At 60.4% G+C, this 24448-nt stretch overlaps 12 protein-coding genes across 12 annotated transcripts in view; 7 read left to right on the plus strand and 5 right to left on the minus strand.

Annotated features, from left to right (window-relative positions):
* PAN0_015c5065 (uncharacterized protein) overlaps positions 1-159 on the plus strand; it is a gene marked incomplete at both ends in the record, with an annotated part of 946 nt that extends 787 nt beyond the window's left edge. The window contains one exon of the mRNA XM_014799375.1: positions 54-159. Coding sequence (XP_014654861.1) covers positions 54-159 — 106 coding nt within the window. The remainder of the gene's footprint in view (positions 1-53) is intronic.
* A 1084-nt stretch (positions 160-1243) lies between these two features.
* Positions 1244-2431, plus strand: PAN0_015c5066 (GPI-anchor transamidase; the record flags this gene model as incomplete). Its single annotated transcript, XM_014799376.1, has 1 exon — positions 1244-2431. The coding sequence occupies one exon, from the start codon at positions 1244-1246 to the stop codon at positions 2429-2431; it is 1188 nt and encodes a 395-aa protein (XP_014654862.1).
* A 1007-nt stretch (positions 2432-3438) lies between these two features.
* On the minus strand, positions 3439-4298 carry PAN0_015d5067 (RNA-binding domain-containing protein; the record flags this gene model as incomplete). The annotated part of the gene is made up of 2 exons (XM_014799377.1): positions 3439-4140; positions 4218-4298. 2 exons carry the CDS (start codon positions 4296-4298, stop codon positions 3439-3441), a joined length of 783 nt encoding a protein of 260 aa, XP_014654863.1.
* Positions 4299-5582: 1284 nt separating this feature from the next.
* PAN0_015c5068 (protein scd2/ral3) lies at positions 5583-7796 on the plus strand (the record flags this gene model as incomplete). The annotated part of the gene is made up of 1 exon (XM_014799378.1): positions 5583-7796. One exon carries the CDS (start codon positions 5583-5585, stop codon positions 7794-7796), a length of 2214 nt encoding a protein of 737 aa, XP_014654864.1.
* Positions 7797-8005: 209 nt separating this feature from the next.
* Positions 8006-9922, minus strand: PAN0_015d5069 (clathrin adaptor mu subunit; the record flags this gene model as incomplete). The annotated part of the gene is made up of 1 exon (XM_014799379.1): positions 8006-9922. One exon carries the CDS (start codon positions 9920-9922, stop codon positions 8006-8008), a length of 1917 nt encoding a protein of 638 aa, XP_014654865.1.
* Positions 9923-10254: 332 nt separating this feature from the next.
* Positions 10255-10857, plus strand: PAN0_015c5070 (uncharacterized protein; the record flags this gene model as incomplete). Its single annotated transcript, XM_014799380.1, has 2 exons — positions 10255-10406; positions 10587-10857. The coding sequence occupies 2 exons, from the start codon at positions 10255-10257 to the stop codon at positions 10855-10857; spliced, it is 423 nt and encodes a 140-aa protein (XP_014654866.1).
* A 369-nt stretch (positions 10858-11226) lies between these two features.
* Positions 11227-13452, plus strand: PAN0_015c5071 (integral to membrane protein; the record flags this gene model as incomplete). The annotated part of the gene is made up of 7 exons (XM_014799381.1): positions 11227-11950; positions 12034-12392; positions 12473-12604; positions 12688-12868; positions 12945-12976; positions 13055-13107; positions 13197-13452. The coding sequence occupies 7 exons, from the start codon at positions 11227-11229 to the stop codon at positions 13450-13452; spliced, it is 1737 nt and encodes a 578-aa protein (XP_014654867.1).
* A 112-nt stretch (positions 13453-13564) lies between these two features.
* On the minus strand, positions 13565-16339 carry PAN0_015d5072 (RRNA processing-related protein; the record flags this gene model as incomplete). The annotated part of the gene is made up of 1 exon (XM_014799382.1): positions 13565-16339. The coding sequence occupies one exon, from the start codon at positions 16337-16339 to the stop codon at positions 13565-13567; it is 2775 nt and encodes a 924-aa protein (XP_014654868.1).
* A 542-nt stretch (positions 16340-16881) lies between these two features.
* On the plus strand, positions 16882-18486 carry PAN0_015c5073 (53 kda brg1-associated factor b; the record flags this gene model as incomplete). The annotated part of the gene is made up of 1 exon (XM_014799383.1): positions 16882-18486. One exon carries the CDS (start codon positions 16882-16884, stop codon positions 18484-18486), a length of 1605 nt encoding a protein of 534 aa, XP_014654869.1.
* A 188-nt stretch (positions 18487-18674) lies between these two features.
* On the minus strand, positions 18675-19580 carry PAN0_015d5074 (NADP-dependent mannitol dehydrogenase; the record flags this gene model as incomplete). Its single annotated transcript, XM_014799384.1, has 2 exons — positions 18675-19396; positions 19517-19580. The coding sequence occupies 2 exons, from the start codon at positions 19578-19580 to the stop codon at positions 18675-18677; spliced, it is 786 nt and encodes a 261-aa protein (XP_014654870.1).
* A 2228-nt stretch (positions 19581-21808) lies between these two features.
* PAN0_015c5075 (uncharacterized protein) lies at positions 21809-22453 on the plus strand (the record flags this gene model as incomplete). The annotated part of the gene is made up of 1 exon (XM_014799385.1): positions 21809-22453. One exon carries the CDS (start codon positions 21809-21811, stop codon positions 22451-22453), a length of 645 nt encoding a protein of 214 aa, XP_014654871.1.
* A 130-nt stretch (positions 22454-22583) lies between these two features.
* PAN0_015d5076 (uncharacterized protein) lies at positions 22584-23556 on the minus strand (the record flags this gene model as incomplete). The annotated part of the gene is made up of 5 exons (XM_014799386.1): positions 22584-22601; positions 22693-22852; positions 22936-23125; positions 23200-23314; positions 23413-23556. 5 exons carry the CDS (start codon positions 23554-23556, stop codon positions 22584-22586), a joined length of 627 nt encoding a protein of 208 aa, XP_014654872.1.
* Positions 23557-24448: the final 892 nt, after the last annotated feature.

Genomic DNA, 24448 nt, shown 5'->3' on the forward strand with positions numbered 1-24448 from the left:
TGGAAGCGCGGCGACGCTCCTGCTGCCGACTTTGGTGTTGGCCGCGCCGACAGGTGGAGCTACAAGCGCGATGGCGAGCCCGCCGCTGACTACGGCATCGGTCCCCCCGACCGTCAGTGGAGCTGGAAGCGCGAGTCGGAGAGCGCTGAGTCGCAGTAAAGAGTCCATCGTCCTGCCTACATCAGATTCTAGTGCTTTCACTCTAGCAACTACACCACTCATAGACGCACCTACGATGAGGGCTTTTCGACCTGCATCTGGCCACTTGGACGTACCATCACGCTAGTGCTTTGTCGAGTCTCCCGCTACCGCGCGGCGGTACCCAGCCTTGACCGAACGGGCCCGGTGCCTTGAAGCAAGGCTGTGCACCGCCACACGCACCTTATCCGCTTGCGTGCTTGCCTGTCAGTTCTTTCCCCACACTCCTTTTGGTCACCCTCCCCCTATCGAACTTTGCAGTCGGGTCGAGCGCATGCATACAATCGTTGCGACCCCAATCTTGTCATCGTCCTGTCCGTGACCACTCTGTCGATCGGCACGTTTCCATCTTGTACTTTGCAGCAATCAAGTCCTGTCTCTCTGGACTGTACGTCTGCCTCGAATGCTCCTGGCGTCGAAGCTCGAACGATCGAGTGATACATGGCCAGTCGGGCCGGGACGCGGGGTGCCAGGGCCACCGGTTGGCGCATGATGTGATGAGCAGCTTGGCATCGGCGTTAGACAAGCGCAGTCTGAAATTTAGGTGTAGGGTGCAAACGGGTGTCAGGCGACCCACAACAATGGCGCCACGCACGGCTTTGTTTGCGCAGCTCAGCGCGCAGACACTCTAACATTTCGTGCGCGCTGCCGGGTCACCTGTCTGCCCAGAATCGACTCGAAGCTGCGCCTATCCACACCGATTGTTTGGGGATGTAGCTGTTGATAGCCTCGACCTTATCGCTCGGATGCTTGGGGGCAGGGTTTAGGGTTGGGGCAAACTCATGGGGAAGCCGCTGACATACCCGTGCGCAAACGGCGGTTGAGCTTCTTCCCTTCGAAGCGCGGAGACCCAGAGGATAAATCTCGGGATTCGGCTTCCTCTCCACACGTTGCAGTCGTGTTGGCCCCGGCAGCCGGCTGGCTTTCAGGCTCAACACCTGCACACTCCCATCTTTCCCAGGACGATCGATCGCTGAGCCAAGGTTCGTGACACGGCACCTAGGCCGTTAAAGAGGCGCAAGAGCTGCGCGACTACCGGACCAGCATGGTGCCCAGCGTCCCCGAGGAGTCGAGGCCGAAAGATCGCTCGCGTCGAACACGGTCAACGAAAGCATCGCGGTCACGGACATCACGACATGCTCTGCGACTGGTGTTGCTGAGCCTACTTGTGGCACTCGTAGCGATAGTTGCGCCACTCGTATATCCGGAAGCGTTCCTCACCGAGGCGCAGGTCGGGCAAGTCACAACGTTCTTCGAGTCAGCAGGACTTGGAGAAACACTTGCGCAGCTGCAAGGCCGAGAATCGTCGGGGTTGTCAGGCAGATCTTGGGCAGGACAGTGGGATGATTCAACCTCATCGCAGACTACTGTACGCGGAGGGCATACGAACAACTGGGCGGTGCTGGTGTGCACGTCCAAGTTCTGGTTCAACTACCGTCACATTGCCAACACTCTCGGCATGTACCGAACGGTCAAGCGGCTGGGCATTCCGGATAGCAACATCATCCTCATGCTTGCGGACGACGCCGCGTGCAATCCGCGCAACAAGTTTCCCGGAAACGTATGGGCATCGACTGCCAACCGCCTCGACCTGTACGGGCACAATATCGAGGTCGACTATCGCGGCTACGAGGTGTCGGTGGAAAACCTCATCCGACTTCTCACGGGTCGACTGCCGCCCACCACGCCCAAGTCGAAGCGTCTCGAGAGCGATGCTCGTTCCAACGTGTTCCTGTACATGACGGGGCATGGGGGGGACGAGTTCCTCAAGTTCCAGGACTACGAGGAGATCTCGGCGGTGGATATTGCGGATGCGATCGAGCAGATGTGGCAGAAGAAACGATACCACCAGCTTTTCTTTATGGTGGATACGTGCCAGGCCAACACGCTGTATACGCGCATTTATTCGCCCAACGTGCTGGCCACAGGATCCTCCGCCAAGGGGCAGAACTCGTACTCGCATGGTGCTGACGACGATCTGGGTGTGGCCATGATCGATCGGTTCACCAACTTTGTGCTGGAATGGATGGAGGACAAGAACAAGACGTCGGATGCTACGATGCAAGATCTGTTTGCGGCGTACGATCCGAGTCGGATCGAATCCGATCCAGGCGTACGCACCGACCTGTTCCCCTGGCCATTGACGGATGTGAAGATCACCGACTTTTTCGGCGGCGTTGCCCAGGTCGACCTCACGCATCAGAGCACAGACACGCCATTTCTCATGTCCTAGAAATGCTGCAAGAATGGCATTGTGTCACACGTCACCGCGAGCGAGCTTGATGTGGCATTCTGAATTGCGTGAAGCCTCACAGCCACGCTTGAGCCTGCGCCCGGAGCGTGCGCTCGTGCAGGCCTTGTTGATGGTAGACACGGACAAAGCATGCACTTACCTGCTGGTGGCGCCACGTCAAGCTTCGAGTCGTATCCTTCTCATCTTTGCGCGGTGCTGAGAGATAAGTTTGGCGCCTTCTCTATGGTGTCTTTTGAGATAGCGAGTCCAGTTCGCGTAGCCGCCACGGGCGCCGTGAGCAATGCGCGGCTAGAGCGAAGCATATGAGCGGCGGGAATGCGAGTGTGGGCAGGACGATGCTTTTGCACCACCTGCACCACCGCCAAACGCTCGCGCGCTCTCGACGTGTGAGTCAGCTGATCTCTAGTAACGCCACCTTCACCACAGATTCGAGGGCTGGTGCCCCGGGTCTACTCAATCCGGTCGGTCCATCCGTCGTGGCTGTCACATGCCAGTTTGCTGGCATTCATGGTGCTCCAGTGCGTCGGGCATCGTCCGAAGTAGTCACGCGTTTTTTGGGGAATCTCCGAAACCTTTCGTCTTGTTGGGAATCCATAGAGCCATCGACCAGATTGTTCGTCCGGAGCATCGGCGCGATGCGCGCGGGGAAACGGACCGCCAGAGGAAGTGAAAGCACAGAGATCGAGACATTGAATTGGTTGCATGGCGCCTAGCCGCCACCGTCACGCGAAAGACCGGTCCAGGTGATCGAAAGAATAGCCAGACAGCTTGCAGAAGTGAATCGTCTTGGGCAGTAGACCGGGAAGTGGAGACGGAGATTTTTTGACATATCGAGGACCAGAAGGGCGAGGAAACGAAGAAGATACACGCGCGTTCAAGAGAGGAGGGACTGGAGTAGACCGCCATGGCGTCACCGCCTTGCAAGGCGATCGAGCGGAGGATACGACTTACACAGCTAGCCAGCCGAGGTTGGCGAGATGTTGACTCTAATCATCGCGGGGAGCGGGCACGTCGTCGTCGTCGCGGGGAGGGAGGGGGCTTCGGCTGTCGTATCGGCCGTTGCGCTCGGGAGCGGGTTCGCGGCTGTCTTCGCGGTCGCGAGGCTCGCGGCTGTCCTCGCGACGGCGAGGGGGCGGGCTGTCGTCACGACGACGGGGAGGGCTGCGGTCGCGGTCGTCTCGGTCGTCGCGTGCGGGGCGAGCGGGGTCGATGCGGAGCTTGTAGCCGCGCAGCTCGATGCCCTCGATCTTGTCGAGGGCGCGCTCGTAGTCGTCGCGGTTGTCGTACTCGATGACGCCCTCATCGGGACGCGAAGGGTCTACATCGGCGAAAGAGATGGAGCCGTGCTCGCGGCCGATGTCCTTGAGGTCCTGCCAGCTGGTGTTGGGAGGCAGGTTGGAGACGATGCAGCGGAACTGGCCGCGGCGGATGCGAGGCTCTCGGCGCGGGGGAGGCGCGCCGTAGCGGGAAGGGGGCTCCCTGCCGGGAGGGCCACCGCGACGGTCGTAGGGGTCGGCACCATAGCCAGCGGGCTCGCGGCGACGCTCGCCACTCTTGGCATGCTGAACGACGATGCGCTCGCCCATGAAGTTGCGGCCGTCAAAGTCCTTGACGGCATCTTCGGCATCGCGAGGGTGTTCGAACTCGACGAATCCGAACGAGCCCATGATTCGGACATCCTGGAGGCGCTGTTGGGGTGATTAGAGGCGATGGTCAGCATGGAGTCTAGCGGTTGCGGGTGGCGTGAGAACGAGTAAGAACTTACACCGTAGTCACGGAAGAGATCGTCGATGTCGCCACGACGGACATCAGGAGGAAGCTTGCCGACGTATACACGGGTGGACATGATTGATCGTTCGATGTGGGGGAAGGGAGCTGTCGATGGATGAGAGCCGCGAGATCGAGGATGGAGGTTGGAAGACAAGAAGATGAAAAGGGACCGCTGCAGGTACACTCCGTGCGGATTCAGGCTGCGGGCCGCGTGCGTCTAGCTCAGCCCTGCGGGGATTCGGGTGGCCGAGAGGATAGCATCGATTTAACATACTAAATTGATTCGAGACTATGACCCAACACAATGCACTTTGTTTCCCAGCCTGGACTCTCGACGCAGGCTGCCTCTGCAACGCCCGACTTTGCTTTGATCGGAAGATCCGATGCGACTGCTCGGGGGAAGCCGAAGCATCGCAGTGACTTGCATATTTAATAAAGCGATGGATGCGATGAGAGAGGCGGAAGATTTCACGAGGCAAAAAAAAGGGGCGTGGTGGATGAGGAGCAACTTCTACGCCGCGTCGCTGCTTGCCGACTGCATTCTGGCGCCAGGCAAAATTGGGCAGGTGTGCGGTGGCTCAGCTGCTCGACGAGGCGGGCGGCGAGATGGGATCGGCAGATCCTACCGACGGCAGCAACATGCAGCTCGCCTAATCCTTCGCTGCAGATTGGCACAGACAGAGGCGCATCTCACCACACCGCACCTGACGAGGCTCTTCTGCGATACAGTAGTTTGGGTCGGCTAGAGTGGGTGATGCTCGCCGACTGCATCCGACGATGGCGGCCGCCGTCTGATGCTGGCGCTTCGAGATGATTTTTCGGTTCAAGCTCCAATTGATCTGGGCATTTTTCGCGTCGAGTGTCGGCCAAGCGGACCGCGAAAAGCGCGTTGAGAAGTTGCGGCGAGCGGTAGCATGGCGACACTGCGACACTGCGACACTGCGACACTGCGACACTACTGGCGCTCGTTGCTTGGCACACCCACTCGCGCCCTCGCAATTCTCTCTCCGCGTCGCTCGCTGAACAGCTGCCCGTGACACGCTGCTGCTGCTGCTGCCGCGGCCGCGGCCGCCTCCGCTCCACCCACCCGCCCGCCCGCCTCCCGACATTTGCACAATTCACCACTCCTCCGTATCGCTCCACCATCACATATACACCTCTTGCATGCATTTCTGTCTTTCTCCACTTGCATCACTCCAGGCCAAACACTGACGATCTTCACGACCTCGCCACGACGTGCGCTCACTGCTGTGCCCCCCCTCGGCCATATCCTGTCGTCCCTGCATTCAACTATAGCAGCCCCTCCACCCCTTCAACTTCGACTCACGGCTGCGCTCATCTTTGGCGTGCCTAGCCCACAATGAAGGGCCTCAAAGACTTTCGTAGGTCCTTGAACAAGGACCGCCATTCGGGCGGAAAGCCTCCCACTTCAAGCGCAAGCCCTGCCGCCTTTACCAACGTCAAGAGCGCCGTCACCATCCAGCCGCCCAAGCTCGTCATCCGTGCCGTTCGCGACTACAGATCCAACTCGCCCCACGAGCTCAGCTTCCACAAGGGCGACTTCTTCCATGTCATCACAGATCCCGCGCCCAACGCAGATTGGTTCGAGGCAAACAATCCCATGACAAACGCACGCGGTCTCGTCCCCGCAAGTCATTTCGACGTCCTCTCCAAGAGCAACCGCGCAAACCCGGCCACCTTTGCAGGCCCAGGCGCCACCTCGCCTCAGATCGGCAGCATGTCTCCGCCAACCTCCTCCGCTGCCTCCACCACAGGCGTTCCTCCTCCTTCAGGCGCGTCCTCGTCGTCCAAGGCTTACGGAGGACGTGCCGCTGGAGCGGCCATGACGGCAAAGGGTGGCGGCGGCCTCTACGCCGTGGTCAAGTACGACTTCAACGCCGAGCGCGCAGACGAACTCGAGGCCAAAGCCGGCGAGTCCATCATTGTCATTGCGCAGTCCAACTTTGAATGGTTCGTCGCAAAACCCATCGGCAGACTCGGCGGTCCTGGCCTCATCCCCGTCGCCTTTGTCGAGATCCGCGATCTGGTCTCTGGTCGTCCCATCGACGACGTGCAAGAGCTCATCGAGAGCGGCGTGGTGCCCAAGGTGGAGGAGTGGAAGAAGATGACCGCAGAATACAAGAAGAACACCATTCCCCTCGGTCGCTTCGACTTTCCGCAATCTTCCCAGCAGGGTCTCAACTCGCCCTACGCCAACATGGCCGCTGCCGCTTCGGGCAGCAGCACCAACAATGCCGCCCTCCCGCGCTCCGACATGCACGCCCACCAGGCGTCCATCTCCTCGCTGCCCGTCCCCACCCCACCACCCAAGGACGACCTCTACAACCATACTGGCGGTCCGCTCGGCGCCGCCGGTGCAGTGCAGCCCTTCGACGAGCACGACCCCAACGCCATCGACCCGCTCACCCAGCTGCCTCCTGGAATGTCGCCAGGCGAGCCGCTGCCCACAGGCATCATCACCTCCGCCACCGTCGACTCGTTCCACTACGAGCAGGGCGACTACTGGTTCCGCATCCAGGCAACGCACGTCGCCGGGCCTTCACCATCAGCACCATCCAACGCGCCCACAGCACCCGACGGAGAGGAACGCGATCTCATCCTCTACCGCCTCTACGAAGACTTTTACGAGTTCCAGATCGCGCTTCTCGACCACTTCCCTGCAGAGGCCGGCCGCGAGACCGACGCCAACGGCCACTCGAGCGAGCGCATCCTCCCGCTCATGCCCGGCCCGCTCGATGTCGTCGACGACCTCATCACCTCGCAGCGTCGCGTCGATCTGGACCAGTACATCATCGAACTCTGCTCGCTGCCCGAGTACATCATGCGCTCCGAGCTCGTACGACTCTTCTTCGAGCCAAGACCCGGTGACCACTGCACCGCGCACCCCGCGCACCCGGCGCGCGGTCCCACCGACGAGCAGGACAACAACTTGCAGTACAACGACTACGGCTATCTGGCCGGCGGCGTGGATGCAGGCCAGCAGAGGAACCAGCAGACAACACAGCAGCAGCAGCAGCTCCGCAGCAATGGCGTCAACAAATATGCCGAGGATCAGCCAGTGGGCCGCGCAAGCACCTCGTCCAGGACCGAGGATGAGCTCAGCGCAAAGATGCGCGGCGCCTCGCTAGGCGGCGGTTCGGGCGGCGCGTCGTCGGGCCAGCGAGACTCGGCGAGGAGCAGTGCTGCGTTTGGCGGAGGAGTGGGCGGGACGATCAGTACGGGACGCACATCGCAGGCGTCGAGTGGGCACAGGAAGCAGAATTCGTCCGGGCCATCGACGCAACCGCAGACGTCGGGCTCGGCGGCCAGCGTGCCGTACCACCGGATCAAGGTGGCGCGACGCAACGATCTGGACAGCGTGATCGCGTTGAGGATGCCGCCGAGTCCTACGTATGCACAGCTGCTGGAGAAGGTGCGCGAGAGGTTGGGCGCCGACGTCTCGGTGTTCAAGTGCAACGAAAAGCCCGATCTCATCGACGACGATGCCTCGCTCACCGCCTGGCTCGACGAGGCGACCGACCGTGGCTGGAAACTCATGCTGCATGCCTCGTGACACCGATCCCTTGCTCCTTCTTCCTCGCTCCGTCTTTTTTGGGCTAATTTTGTACAGTCTCTCGGTCTCTTTTCTGCTGTGCGATACTCGGGTGTCACCGGTCGTTGCTTTCACTGTACCTTGACAATGGTTGGAACCAAATGGCAAGAATTCACACAAACACATGCAAGGAGCGAAAGGGGTATGGTGTTGTGATTGCGAGTGCGTGATTAGACGCGGTAGACGAGTTTGCCTTTGGAGATGGAGCGCACGCCTTTGAAGGGTCGGTAGTTGTGGGTGGCGGTATTGGTGAGTTCGATGGCGGTGACTTTGAGGTTGGAGATGGGTGTGGTTGGGTTGGACCATGCGACTGTGATGGCGGATGAGTGGGTGGGCGGTGTGCGTGAGTTGGAGGTTGTCCACTGCACCTTGAGTAGGCACGGACGCGACTGGTGCGCGGGCGAAAGCTTGGGGATGGTCCATCGGACCAACTTGGTGTTAGGGTCGTAGATGTACGATCCGTACACATCGCCTGCCGACGGCGTGAGCGTGGGGTCGAGCACGGCGCGTGTGGAATCCGAGGTGTTGGACATCGACCCTCCGCCGGCTGTCGCGTCCAACGAGACCACGCCCGGACCAAGGCCAAACGTAATCACTACGTCTTCGAGTGTTCCCGGTGGATCCGCTTTCGAGCGTTGTGCACCGCTCGGCGCCGATCCGAAGCCGGAAGAGAGCGAGGCGCCGCGGTCGCCCGTGGCTTGCACCTGAATGAGCGCAGTTCCAGAGCCCTTTTCCAGAGCAATGCAGTGCGATACAGACAACGGTAGCGATCGAGTCCAGCCGTTGGTCGGACCCTTTCCTGCCGCCTGCTTCGACTCGGTCACAAGATACGGCTCGCCGACCCTGAAGCTCGCGAGCTCAAAGTGACCATCGGGCGGCACAAACGAAAGGCGCTTCTCCTTGCGCCACACGCGGTACCGTACGCACGGGTGGAAGCTCTCGTCCTGTACCATCTCGGGCTGGTTGAAGGTTAGCGAGAGGTCGGGCGTTCCTGACAGCCGCGCGTTGCATTGTAGGCTGGCCCAAACGTCGAGCGCCACGGGCCGCCCCGTGCGGGAGACGACGCCCTCGAGCGACTCGACGAGGTCGCAATACATCTCGTTGTTGGTGTACTTGGAGTTGGGTCTGCGCCAAGCGATGGGCGATGTGAGCGGCGGCGGCGCAGCAGATGCGAGGCCAGACACGCCGACGGCCTTGACGAGTTTGTCGACCCAGCTGGGCGGGAGGACGAGGCTCTTGAGCTGGTTTACCTCGGTGGTAAGGATGTTGCCGTCGGTGTCAAGGATCTCCTCAAAGAGCTGGTAGACAATGTCAAAGTTGTCGCGCAGCGTGTCTTCGGTGAGCAGCGCCGGATCGGACGACTGCGTGAAGTACTCCTGCAGGATGCCGATGAACGAGCGCAGGAAGGTGAGCGGCACCAACGGGTCCATCTCGCGTGACACGGGACACAGAAAGCGCAACGGACCCGAGGCTACGTGGATGAGCGCGGCGCCTTGCTCTGCGAGTGCCTCTGCGGCGTGCTCGACGACTCTGTCGCCCCTATCTTGTGCAGAAGTGGGTGGCGGGGTGGACCGTCTGGGGAGGGACGGCTCTGTGGACGGTTGTTCTAGTATTGATGGAGGGACTCCCTCGTCCCAGACGTTCACATCGTCGACTGCGGTGTTGGCGGCTTGAGCACCGGTGCGACTGGCGGAGATGCGGGCACTCAGCTGACTTGCCAGTGACAGCTCGCCGAGGTTGGCGGTCACGTCGCCCGCATCTAAGTCATCGTCATCCTGCTCTTCGTCGTCCGAGTCGGCTTGCAGCTCGAGCGGGTTGACGTCGGGCACTCCGGGAACCCAGATGATGGGCTTGATGTCCTTGGTAAAGTAGATGCGATTGGACGAAGGCCCGGGCAACGCAGAATCTGCTGCTGTGGACGAAGAGGTGGTGATCTGTGCGTTGGCCGAGTTGATGCCGGCGAGGAGCGTGGCAAAGTAGTCCGAGTGGAGGAGCGGGTAGGAGGGGATGCGGTTGGCAAAGTGGGAATGCACGACGGGGCGGCCGTCGGCGCTGAGGACAATGATGCCCTCGAGTGGTCCCGACATGCGTCACCGGGTGTCGCGATGCCGCTTGTGTTGATGGCAGTGATGGCGGTGGTGGTGATGATTAGTGTGGTTGTCCGTGCGAAGGTGCGAAGGTTGAATCCAACACCTCGAGCCTCACGGACACGTCACGTGATGTGCCCAGGGTCGCAATTGATTCAGCGGCGGTGAGCAACGAGAGAAAAATTCGCAATTCTCCACTTTGGACCTCCTCACCATCCTACTTTCGTCGCCATCATCCACCTCTTCTCGCCACGGCCTCGAGCGCCCTTACGCCTTCAGGACGCCTGCATCCGCGCATAGAAGCACATCCACCCACGAGGACCGAGTTCATAATGTCGTACCAGGCAAGACCGGCCGGATCGGCACCGAGCGGTGGCGCGGGCATGGGCGGTCTCGCCACTCGCAACCCGGTCATGGAGTACATCTGCGCCGACTGCGCTGCCACCAACGAGATCCGCCCCAGAGAGCCCATCCGATGCCGAGAGTGTGGCCACCGTGTCATGTACAAGAAGAGGACAAAGCGCATGTTGCACTTTGAGGCGCGTTGATCGAGGCGTTTCCACAAGCGCCTCGCAGCAGTCGTTCGGCTCGTAACCGTCTGCAGCCCTTGCAGCATCGTTCGTCTGCAAAGGCTCTCATTCAAATCCACCCAAAAGCATTGCAGCCATTCGTTCGGACGCTTTTCCTGCGTAAAGCGGCTCGGTTTCGCTCCGACGGGCGCTGCCACAGCGGCTGCAGTTGGCTTGCACGGAGGTCGTGCAGAGTGCCATTTGGCCGCAGCACCGCCGCTCGTAAGGCTTGCATCACACCCTCTCAACAGCCCTGCATCCGCACCCTACCTCGCCACTTCCAATCAGGATTCGACGGGTGCCCTTCCGCCGCCGTCGACTACGCTCGTCTTAGGCGGGTCGTTGCCTCTCGACTGCCCCACTTGACATCCCCTCCTTTCTCCGTCACTTTGCCCGTGTAATGTTCCCCCTTTGTACTCATAGCATGTTCCCTGGTATTCCAATTCGTTCAAAACGTGCTCTTCAGCATGTAGGGGGGCCCGATGACCCTGATGAACTGGAGAGCTCGCCCTCCGCCCTGGCAGCAAGGCCGCCTGACACCAATCTTCGTAGGCCAAGTATTCTGATCACGATTGGCGATCGTGACAAGGGAGGGGTGCGCATCCAAGCCCAATGTGCAAGCCGTGAGCAGGCAACACCATTCGTTCGGCGGCATAACCGTATGTTACATCTTGGCTTTGCGGTGCGCAACGCGTTGGCGGTGCGTGTGGAGAAATGCACGGAATGTGCTGCGCGATGCTGTCACCGCCCGCCACAAATGCAACACCCTTCCGCTATCACACTCCCTTCCGCAAAACGTCGCGACACGCATCCTCTCTGCGTACCACCATCCAGCCATCAACCGTGACTCCTCAACGCGCAGTGGCCAGAGCACCAATGAGTACAGATTACCTCGCCGTCCCAGACCCGGACATTGCGGCTGCTGCCGACGACGCAAGCTCATCCACTCCCATGCGTCGCGCTTCATCCACCTCGTCCAATCACTCGCACATCTCCGAGGCCTCCTCCTCGGCATTCGACGATACCGGCAGGCCAGCTCTCTCGCGCGCGTCGAGTATGGCCTACTCCGATGACGGTTCCACCACGCCCTACCGTACCTACAACTCCAGTGCCTCGGGTTCCGTGGAGGGCATCGATCTGCTCGGCTCGTCCCACTCCGGCGCCCTGCCACTCAGCGACTTGTTCGAGACCTACTTCTCTCCACGCATCGATCTGGCCGGCAGAAAATGGACCGCCTTCTCCGGCGACATGCGCTCACGCGCCCGCAAAAGGCGTGAGGAGCTCGTCCGCAAGGCCAAGTCCAAGCGCGAACTTCAGCAGATGGACGACGAGCTGAAAAAGATGCGCAAAAAGGTCTCGAAGCGCATCGAGAACCTCCAGCAGAAGTGGGTAGACGCAAAGGTGGTAAGGCTACGCGACAAGATCTCCTTTGTCGTAGGCGTCCTCAACCTCGTCGTCAGTGAGTACAAAGCTGCAAAATGCGCACAATCTCGGCCTGCCATGCTCGCCAGAAGCTGACTCCAATCTGTGAATCGTCCTTAGGCTCCCTCGTCTTTGCGCTGCGCCCGGAGCACATCCCGACACTCTACTCGGCCCTCGCCCTCTACTTTTTACCGCTTAGGGTGTGGTCCTACACCTCCAAGAAGTGGCACTACTTCCTCTTCGACTTTTGCTACTTTCTCAACGTTGCCAACCTGCTCTTCATCTGGGTGTTCCCCAATTCCGAGTTCTTGTTCACAGTATGCTACTGTGCTGCACATGGCCCACTCGCATTCAGCGTCGCAACATGGCGGAACAGTCAGTATCATATCGACCAACAGATCGTCTATCCAGAGTTGCTGACACGGCACATTGTGTCGAATCTAGGTCTCGTCTTTCACTCGCTCGAAAAGATGACTTCGGTAAGTCCATTTCACTCGTACTCCGGGTCGAGGGGGCTTCGGCTGATCTTGCCCTTTTCATGTTTTGCCGCTCCTTGTAGCTCTTCATCCACCTATACCCGCCATTTGTCTTTACGACAATGGTGCACTTCATGCCCCACGATCAAGCTGTGACACGCTTCCCGGCGCTCGCGAACCTCAAGACTCTCAACGGATACACCAGCTTCTGGTTTGTGCGTATATCTCCCCTTCCGTGCTTCATTGGCTCGCCGAGCTCCTGCTGACAGTCCCGCTTCGCACTCTTCTCCTCCGCCAGAACGTGACGATCTATCTCGTGTGGCAGCTCGTCTACTACGAGCTCATCGTCATCCGCAAAAAGTCCAAGATCGAGACGGGCGAGCGCATCAATTCCTACTCGACCATGAGCAAGGGCAAGGGTCCCGTAGCCAACCTGCTGGGCAAGGCGCCGCCCAAGCGTCGCGAGCCAGCCTTTATGCGTGAGTACGCCTTGTGCCTGCAATCGACCTTCGACAAGATACTGATGGTCCCTCGAATTGGTTCGAGTGCAAACAGTGCTGCAGTTCGTTTACACCATCATCACAACAGTAAGTCACGCAGCGAGACATGATCCGAGCGACGCAGATCGTACTGACGCGGTCCATTTCCGGGTCTTTCCAATTCAGCTGCCGGCTCCACTGATCCTGTTCCCAAGCTCCACAGCCTCGGCCGTGTTCTTGTAAGCCATACCTCTGCCCAGCACTTCTGCCTTCTGTCATGCTGACCCTCGCCGCCTCTTCTTCGCTCACTTTGGGGGATGGATCGCAGTGCGGTCATCTTTGTGGTGAGCGTGTGGAATGGAGCGTCGTACTACGTCGAGGTATTTGGTCGACGCTTCGAAAAGGAGCTCCTCGAGCTGCGCCGCGAGATGGAACTCATCAAGTCCGCCGAACAAGCCGTCTCCGCCGGCACCGGCGCCGACACCGACAAGGAAAAGGACGAGGTCTCCGAGTCGGAAGCTGCTGCTGCGGCCACCTCGCTCCCGGGAGCAGACGCCACTGCTGACAGCAAGAAGGATAAATGATCCAGATCTCGTCGACTCAATCTTGTCCTAGATTCGAGCCCGCACAGTCACAAACGAAGAAAGATGGGAATACAAGCATGCGTTGCGAAAGGTGATACGCTGATCCAGGTTCTTATGTGGTCCAGAGCAGGGCATTTCCATCCGCGCCTGCCGAGAAGCACCAGGGCTGGGTGGGGTGCCACTTGACATCGAGCACGCCGAGGCCATTCTTGACCTCGTGGCTGCGCAGCACCTTGAGCGGGACCAGGGTGAGGTTCTCGCCGTAGTCGGCATGAACCTTGGCGTAGAAGAGCTGCAAGGTGCCGTCGTCGCTGGCGTCGGCGACCAGGTTCCACGCCGTGCTGAAGTGGACGGCACGGATGGCCTTGGCGTGGTACTTGAGCACCTTGTACGGACGTGCGGACAGATCGAGGTCGAACCAGGCGAGCTTCTTGTCGTACGAACCCACCATGATGTGGTCTCCCGACGGATGCACGTCGAGCGACGAGATCCACTTGAAACCCGTCTGTAGCGTCTTGACGAGCGACTGGGCCATGAGGTCGTACACGCGCACGTAGCGCTGCGTCGCCACAAACACCCACGGCTTGTTCGGATGGAAGACGATCTTCTGCACACTCGAGCCCTTGCTCGCCTTGCGGAAGGGCGACTGGGAGCGGTGCTTGGACAGCTGGTGGATCAGCATACCTGCCGCACCCGACGCTGCATCGGGACACACGGTGGCAAAGTAGTCGCCCTTGGCATGCCACACCACCGTCTTGAGGTTGCTTGCGCTCGTCGCCGTGATGTTCAGATACATGGCCACACCCGAACGACGCTCGCTTTCGGCCGGCCTCGTCCATGCGACGGGCGCACGCGCATCGGGCTTGCTCGGCATCGAAGTAGCCGCCGCTGCGGTAGCGTACAGGAACGACGCAGTCGATGTTGCCGTCGCGCCCGACGAAGAGGCGGCCTTGGAAGAAGCAGGACCCGACTGCGTCTGGGCATAGTTCTGCGTCTGCGGCGGAGCGATGATAACCACGCGGCCGTTGACCGCCACGGCAAAGAGCGAGTAGTTCTTGGTGGGGCACCACGCGACCGAGTGCACAGCCGAGCGCTCTGCCTTGGGCATCCCCTCGCATGCATCCCACGTTGCGGTGCATCTGCCAATCGCCACATCCCACAGCCTCGCGCGTCCATCGTCGCCACCGGTGACGAGCCAGTTGCCCGTAGGGTCGACCGAAAGACAGCGCACCCTGCTGCCGTCCGGATGCGAGTACACGACGCTGACGTTGGTGGGGAATGGTCTGAGCTCCTTGGGCGAAGGTAGCTTGGGCAGCAGGTTCTCCGGGTTGTGGATGTCGAGCTTCTTGCGCATCATGCGCGGTGCCAGATACAGGTCGAGGCAGCGCTCGAAGCGTTCCTGCACAAAGTTCTGGTACGCAGGCACGTGGCGGAGCGAGCCGTGCTTGTCGGGCAGGTAGTTCTGCTTGCGGTCCTCGGCCTCGGCGTCGAGCCAGTCCTTGCGCTCCTGCTCGTTGAACAGGTACTCCTCGGGCGGATTGTACGACTCGGCGTGGCCGGGCAGCGCGAGCTTGGGTGCCGCCATGACGGCCCACGGGCTGCGTGTGTCGTTCTCGTCGGCGTCGGCCCAGATGTTGTAGAACTTGGGCTTGGTGTCCTTCTGGGCCTTGGCGCCCGGCACGATGCGACCGTCGCGGATGGCGCGCACGATCTTCATGACCTTCTTGTGCTCCCACTTACTCGGCACGAATCGCGACTTGGGCTCGGGTCGGCCGGTGAGTGCGGTTTGCATCACCTTGTCCTCGCCAGTGAACCAGTCAACATAGTCCTCGTAAGGGTCGTATGCATCGTCGGGGATCTCGGCATTCTGGAGCTTGCGGATGATGGCGAGCTCCTCGTCGGTGAGGCGGACATCCTTGCCGGTGGAGTTGTCGCGCGCCGAGAACCAAGCCTCGCCGTCGCCGTCGACGGTGTCGAGGAACCTGTCGAGCTCGTCCTTGGTGGCGGGCTTCATGACCTTGCGGCCGTTGATGTCGTAGCCGATGTGGGGCATGTCGTCGTACCACTCGAGCGGCACGTTGCCGATGCGGTTCTCGGCGTCTTCGGTGCTACTGTCCGAGTCGTATTCGGGTTGGATCTCGGGGTAGACGCGCTTCATCTCGCCCGTGATGTCGCTGCGCTTGAAGACGCCTTTGGCGGAGCCGTCCGGGTTGCGGGTGCGAAGGTCGAAGGCCTGGGCTGCCTGGTTGCGCGGGATGCCGAGCTTGTTGGTGGCCGAGAGCGAGCCCGACTCCTCGTCGGGCTTGGATGCGTAGCGAGACACCATGCGCGAGAGTTCCTCGTCGATGCTTGTCTGCGAAGCGTCGCTGCGTGCGGCAAAGGCAGAGGCGCGGTCGTCCTCTTCCGCCGAATCGTACTCGAGATCGTCCTCTGGCTCGTCACCTTCGAAGTCCGAGTTGTCGATGTCCGAGGAGTTGTAGCCTTGCTCGGAATCATCATCAGCTTGGCTATCCTGAAGCTCTATGGATTCATCATCTGCATCATCGTCTTGCTCAGGCTGCTCTGCTTCCGCGTCCGAGTCCTCCTCGCCCTCGCTTTCCTCGAGGTCGATCTCGGGGAACTCGTCGCCGTCCTGGCTCTCATCGCCGGAGGCGTCGCCAGCTTGAAGATCATCGTCGTCGGATTCGAGATCAAGCTGAGCTTCGTCTTCATCGTCTGAGTCGCCGAGGTGGAGCTCCTGCGCTTTTGACTTGCCCTTTGCTGTCGTGGGCGTCTTTGTGGTGGTGGTGKAAGATGGTTTGGCGGCAGGAGCGGGAACGTTGCGCTTCCTCTTGGCTGCACCGTTGCTTGCCGCGGCGGCCGACGTGGAAGCGGAAGGTCTCGCCATTGCTGTGCGGTATGGGAGATGGAGAGCCACTCGTACACAGTTATGAGTGGAAGAGTGAAGTCGAGCTGGTTTTGGTGGTGTAGGACGGCCTTGGGTGGGCTGTCAGGGTTCAGTTCCGTTTGAGCCACTCACTCTGCTTCTGGTGCCAGAAGAAAAAAAAAGAAGCGCCCGCCCTGCTCGAAATTTTTGCAGAGTGTTCGTGCGGTGGAAAAATCGTGTGGAGTGAGGGTCTGCCTCTCGGCCGGATGGAAGAAGGAGCGTGGAATCGCGTCGCGAGAGAGATCGCCTCTGCCTGGCGCCAGACGGCTGTCGGGTCGCTCTGCGGGTCTCTCTGCGTGCGTGGACTGTGCAGTCAGTTGGGCTCCACTCCATCTCAAAGTCGAAGCCATCCGACATCTCACCATCACAATCTCGACAGATACTCCTCGGTCGTCGGCACCATTGCACATCGCCAATCCACCCGACACGCGCCTGTTGACACTCGGATCGACCTTGCAGCTACCCCGTGACATCTCCGCAACCCTCGGTGGAATCTCGAAGCCATGCCCGGTGTCTACGGAGGCGACGAGATCAATGCCCTCGTCATTGACGCCGGCCACTCGTCCAGCCGCGTCGGCTGGGCCGGCGAGGATGGTCCGCGTGTAGTCATGCCCTCGTACTACGGACACTCGTCTATCAGCGACCAAGACATCACCGACCTGGAATCGCAAGCAGCGTTGCTTGCCTCGACCTCGTCGCATCCACACGACCAGCCCAGCGACTCGGCAGCAAACGGCGATGGCGACGAGACCATGGCCGATGCAGATGGCTTACAGAACGGCGCTTCCTCATCGAACGGCAACGGCGCAGCAGCTACTGAAGAAGCTTCCGACACGCGTCTCAAGCAAGCGCGTGCCAAGTCCGCATCCAAGGTGCTGCGCTTCTCGGTCGACCGCGAGAAGAAGCGCCGCCGCTATGTCGGCGACAACGACCTCAACCTCTACCGACGTGACATGGAGATCTCCTCCATCTTTGACGACGATGGCATCGTGGCCGACCACCCGGCGTTTGCGCAGCTGTGCTCGTTCGGGCTAGACCAGCTCTCGTGCGACGCGCGCGAGCATCCCCTGCTGCTCACCGAACCTGCCTGGAACACGCGCGAGTCGAGGGAGAAGCTCACCGAGCTCGCCTTCGAGACGCTCGGCAGCCCCGCCTTCTACCTCGCCAACCGAAGCGTGCTCAGCTCGTTTGCAGCAGGCAAGCCGTCGAGCCTGGTCATCGACATTGGCTCCACCAGTGTATCCACCATCCCCATCGTCGACGGCTTCATCCTGCGCAAGGGCATCCACAGGCACAACAACGGCGGCGATGCCATCAACCGCGCCCTGCTCTACAGTCTGCACCACTCGCGCGGCGGCGCATTCGGCGGCGTCACACCGCAGTGCCTCATCAAGTCGCGCTCGGCGGTGGACCCCGGTGTGGCGGCCAACGTGGTGCTGCGTCAGGATCGCATCGAGGGCTCCACACCATCATTCCGCAACTACCACGTGAACCGCGTGGTGAATGACTTCAAGGAGAGCGTGGCGCAGGTGCTCGAGGTGCCGTGGGACGAGCAGCAGGCGCAGTTCCGAAGCGGACGCATGTACGAGTTCCCCGACGGCTACAACGACGCCTTTGGCATCGAGCGTCTCAAGGCCCCTGAGCTGCTCTTCAGCCCATCGCTCTGGAACGGCGTCTCGTCCGCCGAGTCGCTCGGCGCCGTCTTGCATCCCTCGTCCACGCCCTCGAGCGGCGATGGCGCTACTGGCTCCGAGGGCGCTGCGGTGGCTGGTGGCGGCAAGGCGAGCGTGGGGTTGGCCGACATGGTGCTTTCGTCGATCAATGCCGTCGACGTCGACTCTCGGCCCTCGCTGTTTGGCAACATCGTGCTCGTGGGTGGCAGCTCGCTCATCTCGGGTCTCACCGACCGTCTGAGCTACGAACTGGGCGTCAAGGCTCCCAACCAGAAGGTCAAGATCCACTCGCCAGGCAACTCGACCGAACGAAGACACTCGTCGTGGCTCGGCGCCAGCATCCTGGCCAGCCTGGGCACCTTCCACCAGCTCTGGATCTCCAAGCAGGAGTACGACGAACACGGACCCGCCATCGTCCATGCTCGCTGCAAGTAGTTTCTGCTTCTGCCCTTCCTTCTGTCACCTCTCCCGCTTCATGGGCGTCTCGCGTGTATCTGGTATCCTGCTTTCAATCCAAGAAAAGTTCTTGTGACCACATCGGCTTTTCGGGCACGCATTTGTTCTGGGGCAAAAGCATCAATTTCGTGAGGAAATGTAAACGAGTTGCAGGCTTGCGGCTGGGATTACCAGATGGTGAAGCCGCCGTCGGGACGGATGACCGAGCCGGTCATGTAGGAAGCCTTGTCGGAAAGCAGCAGCACGGCGGGCTCGGCCTGCTCGTGGGGCTCCGAGAACCTGCCGAGGGGGATGCTGGAGGCCTGGAAGTCGCGGATCTTGGCGTCCATGCCCGAGGTCTGCTCCGTGTTGCAGAAGCCAGGCTCGAGAATGTTGACGCGGATGCCGTGCTGCGCCCACTCGGCGGCGAGGCACTTGCCGAGGTTGGTGACAGCGCCCTTGGACGAGTTGTAGAAGACCTGGGTGAGCGGCTTGTTGAGGCCCTCCTGGTTGTAGATCTCGGACGACATGGACGAGGTGATGACGATGGAGCCCTTCTTGAAGCCCGACTCGATCCAGAGCTGCGCGGCGGCCTTGGCCGAGTTGAAGACGCCGAGGACGTTGGTGTCGTAGACGTAGCGGAAGTCCTCCGAGGTCAGCTCCACGGCGGGCTTGACCACCGAGACACCGGCGTTGGCGAGCAGGCCGGTGATCTGGCCCAGGTCGTCCTGCGCCTGCTTCATGGTCTTCTTGACCAGCTCAGCGTCGCCGACGTCGCACTGGTACGCCTTGACCTTGACGCCGTGCTTCTTGGCCACCTGCTCGGCCGCCTCCTGCGCCTTGGGGTGCGAGCGGTAGAAGATGGCCACGTTGGCGCCCGCAGCAGCCACGGCTTCGCTCATGGCAAGACCTGCCGAGATGAAAGAGAGCAACAAGATGCAAATGATGTGGGTCAGCACGTGGTCAACTCCGTCTCAGCTCCAGCCCTAGCCAAGTCCAACGACGAAGGCCATCGTATCAAGAAACTTACCGATACCACGGTTGCCGCCGGTGACGACGACGGTCTGTCCCTTGAGGTCGATGACGAAAGGCATTTTGAGAGGAAGGAAGTCTGTTGCAGTTGAGTTTGCGCTGTGACAGGGCAAGGGCGAGGGATTTGAGTTCAAGCAAGAGTGTTGGTGATGGTGGAAGGAGAGAAGGAAGAGTTGCCGAGAAGCGGGAAGGTGAGCTCTTTGAAGGGTGCACGTCAGGGTCGGTTGTGCGCGCACGAGCGCTGCAGTGCCCGAGGCGTGGGAGCAGCTCGATGCTCAGACGAGGATCGGATGCTCAACATGAGCAGGCGCTGTGTGGAGCGAGCCAGGTTGCTTTGCCCCACATGCAGACAGCCAGCGCTGCGAGGACATGCGAGGGCATTCGAGCGCATGCGAGCGCACAGGCTTCCGAGCTGGCCTGAGCGCGGGCCCTGGGTGTTTTCCATGCAAGAGAGTCGAAGGCTTTCCGTTCCTTCCATCGCGCGCTGCTGTTTCCGCTGATTCACGGCAGCAGGCACCAACTCGCCCACATGCTCAGTCACACCTGCGTCTCTGCTTACTCTTAACCCAGTTGGGCCAAGTTGAGACAACCGCCCACGCCGTATCTGCATCAACACGGAAGTCGAGATCCATCCAATTTCTGCGTCCTCGTCGTCATCCTCTCCTGCTTCTGTCCCCTTCTGCCATGAGGATCAAGCATCGCCTCTCAAGGCTTGGTACAGTAGACCGAGATCATGAACGGGCATGAACACGGATCCAAGTTGGCCGATGAGCAAGTCAGGAGGGCTGGCCGGGGGTCGGCGTGGCTGGCAGGCAGGCTTGGCGCGCGGCCGTGCGCAGGGGTTGGGGTGGAGGCATCGGGAGCGCTTAACTGAGGTGCAGAATGACGCACGGTGCAGCTGCACGCGCTGGCCTGCGCTGAGTTAAATTTGCACAGCCCAGCGATTTGGAAGACCGCGCCGCTGACTGAAGGTCGCAAAGCAATCTCGATGAAAGGAAGAGGTGGATCACGCACAACGGTCTCGACATGGATCGGCACAGGCGGTCCACGGTGTTCGGATGATCCCGAGGTCGGCGACGGGCGTTGATCGGGAAATGCATCGGATGCTCCGTCGTCACGCTTTCTGCTGCCGACCTTTTTCATCTCAATCTGCGCCTCACAACAGCAGGTGATGAAGGCGCATGACAACCCTGCATCCTTCTCGACGTTTCGTTGCGCTCTCTTTCCTCCCTGATCTTGAGCTGGATCGGCGATCTGCCATGCGTGATTCGGGACTTTGCTGACTCCCAAGAGCCAGCCACCGGGAAGAATGCGTTGTGTGCGCCATGATCAGCACACCTGTCGAAGCCATGTTCTAGTCATCGCCGCCGTCGCTTATCTCCGCCAACAAGGCCATGTGCCTAGCCGAAACACGCTCCCGCCTCTATATCGATCTGCGCTTCTGCAGAAGTGCGGAGAATGGAACACGAGCATCCAAACATCTCGGTATCTCGCCGGCTTCGCCACGACATGTCATGAGCCTCCGTGGTCTGTTTGTTCCACGGTGGGAGCCAGGATGATCATCGCTGAAAGCTCCGCCCCCGACCGCGTGGTTCCAGGCGCGCGGGCTTGTCCAATGACGCTCTCTCCGCCAGCTCGCCTAGACGGCAGGGCGGCGAGACAGGGCACGACACCGGTGAATACCTTGGCGGAATGCGCAGCCGGGCCCCGCAGGCGAGAGGCAGTGTGGGCTTATACTTTGGACCGGCTTGCTTCGGCGCGAGGCCAAGGCAAGTGGGCGGTTGAGCGGTAGTCAGGGCATCATGACACGGTAATGCAGCGATAGCTTCTGTTTTGAGCGCCAGCGTCAGGCACGGCGCTTCTCTCCGGCACGCTCCCAACATTCACCTCTCTGGCGGGGTCTCGCGTCAGCCAGAATTTCGGACATTTTAGCTGCGCATCGCCACCCCCGCCGCGCATCACCGCCAAGAAGGCCCTGACCCAAGCGACTCCACCAAGAACCTTGGCGCCATCACTCTTCTTGCCCTCTTGCAAACGCACTCCATCTTCCCCACCTGATGCCTCGACAGATACTGCGAGCTTCATCTTCGTAGCACCGCCCTCGTTCAAGACTCCTCTTACGCTCTTAAGGCCGACAAATTGGTCAATGCTGCCTCGAGTTGCTGCATCTCCGCCTCTACTTGACACCTCGACTTCTATCGCAAGACGACGCTAAACAACCACATAAGCTTTATCGCGACAGACACATTCTTCTTTTCGACAGAGCATCGCATCGACGCCACTTGCCACCATGGGTTTCTCAAACGAACCACTAGTTTTGCCACCGAAGAAGCCGATCTACCGACGCGGCGGCTTCTGGTTCATCGTCATCCTCCTCTGCGTCATTGCTGCTGTCGTGCCGCCACTTGTGGTCTATCGCGACCGCCTCTCTTCCAACTCGTCGCCGTTCGACGAGCGCCCGTTCTGGAACGGCACGGGCCCCAACGACAATCCTTTCGGCACGTGCTTTACCATGCAGGCCACCGCATTCCAGCCCAACTGGAAGGGCCAACAGACGACCACATGGTGTGGCGCGCAATTCAACAAGACGGCGCCCATCTTTGCGCTGCCGTTGATCAACATGTCGCGCGCCGTCAATGTGTCGGAGCCCGTGACGCACGACGTGGATCGCGATGTGTGGGAAAGCATGACGCGCAACTGGTGCGGTGCGGAAGCCAAGATCCGTGGGCCAGCCGGCGAGTTTGACGCCATCTACGGAGACGCCAACGTATGGACGACGATCGACCTCAACATGAACCTGTTCGAGACGCTCAAGGGCGTACCCATCGGCACATATGCGGATCCAGACGAAGCGCGGTGGATGGACAACATCCGGGTCTGCTTTACCGGCAACCGCACCAATGTCTTCCGAGGGTATCCGTATAGCTACGAGTGATCGCAGCCGCGTATTTGGCCCGAGTCATTGCATGCAATAGCTTTCCAGTGTATTATAGATTGTCCATTGTAACGGCAGCACAGCCTAATGATCCTATGCACGGGGGTGGGGGTGTCGGAGTGGATGCGGATCACTCCAGGCCGTATCTCTGCGGAAAGTGAAAGGAAGCAAATGTGGGGGACGGTAAGTATGATGAGGTCCGACGCATTTGGACACAGCAATGGGCGTGGAGAACTTACCCTGATGTGGAGCACGTCAGTGGGGAGCATCGAGGGCGGGTTGAGCACCTTCCACATGGGGTTGAGTGGCTCGCCGCTGAGCTGGGCCATCTCGAGCTTCCAGCTGGCCACGCCGTAGTGCGCATCAACGCTGATGGCGGGTGTCTGGTAGAACTCGATTCTGTCAGAAATGCTCGTATACAGCAGTCAGATATCTTCCGCGATGCCGATGGGAGCATGGAGAACGTGGGTGTGGGGACATACTGGTTGTAGCTGGCGACGGGTGCGAGCGTGTTGTTGTCGTTGGCAGACGCGGTGGTGTCGCAGCCGATCCACTGGCTCTGGAAGCCGTCGCCCCAGAACGGGTCCATGCGCAGCGTGCCGTTGTTGGGTAGCAGCGTAAAGTTGCCGTGCTGCCAGAGCAGCGTTGCGGTGACACAGTGCGGGTCCGTAGCTGCAGTGCGAGCAAGAAGCATGGCGGTCAGATCGCGAAAGACCTTGCACCGTATGATGGAGGGGCAGACTTACGATCGTTGGACCATTGGAAGATGGCTTCTTCCCAGAAGCCGTCCTTGGTGAAGCTGTAGGAGCGGCCTGCCGAGCGCGGCACGGTGAACTGCTGCGTGCGCGGGTTCCAGAAGCCCTATCATTGCGTACACATGGGGATGATTGAAGTCAGCCGCTGTATGGTCAAGCGTGTATGCGTGGGCTCATCGCGAGCGATTGTTGGGGTCAACTTACGGGGCCAGTGCGTACTGCGCCGCTACCCGTGCTCCAGGTGCCGGCGAGATCGTCGAGCAGATCATCCCATTGACCCGACTGAGCGGCCACGAAGCCTGCCAGTGCCACGAGCACGGCCATTGCCAAGGTGTGCAGCTCCAACATGATGCGTGACGGTGCGAAGCGATTCCAAGAGCCTTGCGAGTAGGAGAAGAACGTTGTCCGAGTTGGTGGTTAGAAGCTGCCCTCGTCGAACGAGGCGAAAGAGGGGCCAACGACAGTGTGAGCACAGAATCAGCTGTGAGGTCGCCAAGCAGGTACATCCATTTAGCACCTTTGCTATCCGTGCTGCTGGCTGCTGCTGCAAGTTGATAGCTGCATCGAAACTTTGAGGCTCGAGGGCCAACGTTTGCTCCGGCGACTTGTCGGAAGAAGCGCGGAATCGGCGGCAAACTCCGACCAACGGTGTGATTGTTGGCAGAGCGTGTGAATTCCGTGATTGTCTCAAAGGGCTCGCTGCACGTCGGATGTTGCGAAGCCAGGCGCAGCCAGCTGCATGCGCGCGTGCAGCCAGCGCTATTTGGCCGCCTTTTGCGGTTGCAGAGCAAATGCTGCAGGCCTGAGCCACCAACCGCTTGTTGCCTCGTTCCAGCACTCAAGCCAGCCACGGTCTGCGTCGCAAGTTCCGATGGCATGCGAGCAAAGAGCGAGGCGAGATAGGCAGAACCAGAGGCGAAAGGTCGCACAAAATCACCGGCGGGTGATTCTATGGACCGAGCCGCGGTGGTTCAGCAGCTCCGCCGAGCCGAGGCGAGAAAAAGGATGCCAGCAGAGAAGCTCGCCTCCGGGTTGCCGATCAGTTTCATGGCGCATTTCTTGGCATGCATGTAGCCTGCACCCTTCCGCATGTCAAGGACGGCAGGCACAGCAAAGCACAGGGCAAGCACAGGGCAAGAGGGTTCGAAAAAAATTCCCTCCGAGCTGCAAACCGCACTCCTTCCTTCCTGCTTTGGATCGGATCGGTGCAGCTTGGGTTTCCCGCACAGCTGCTCACAGT

Source organism: Moesziomyces antarcticus, assembly GCF_000747765.1.
Source record: "Moesziomyces antarcticus DNA, scaffold: scaffold_v10015, strain JCM 10317, whole genome shotgun sequence".
NCBI lineage: Eukaryota > Fungi > Basidiomycota > Ustilaginomycetes > Ustilaginales > Ustilaginaceae > Moesziomyces > Moesziomyces antarcticus.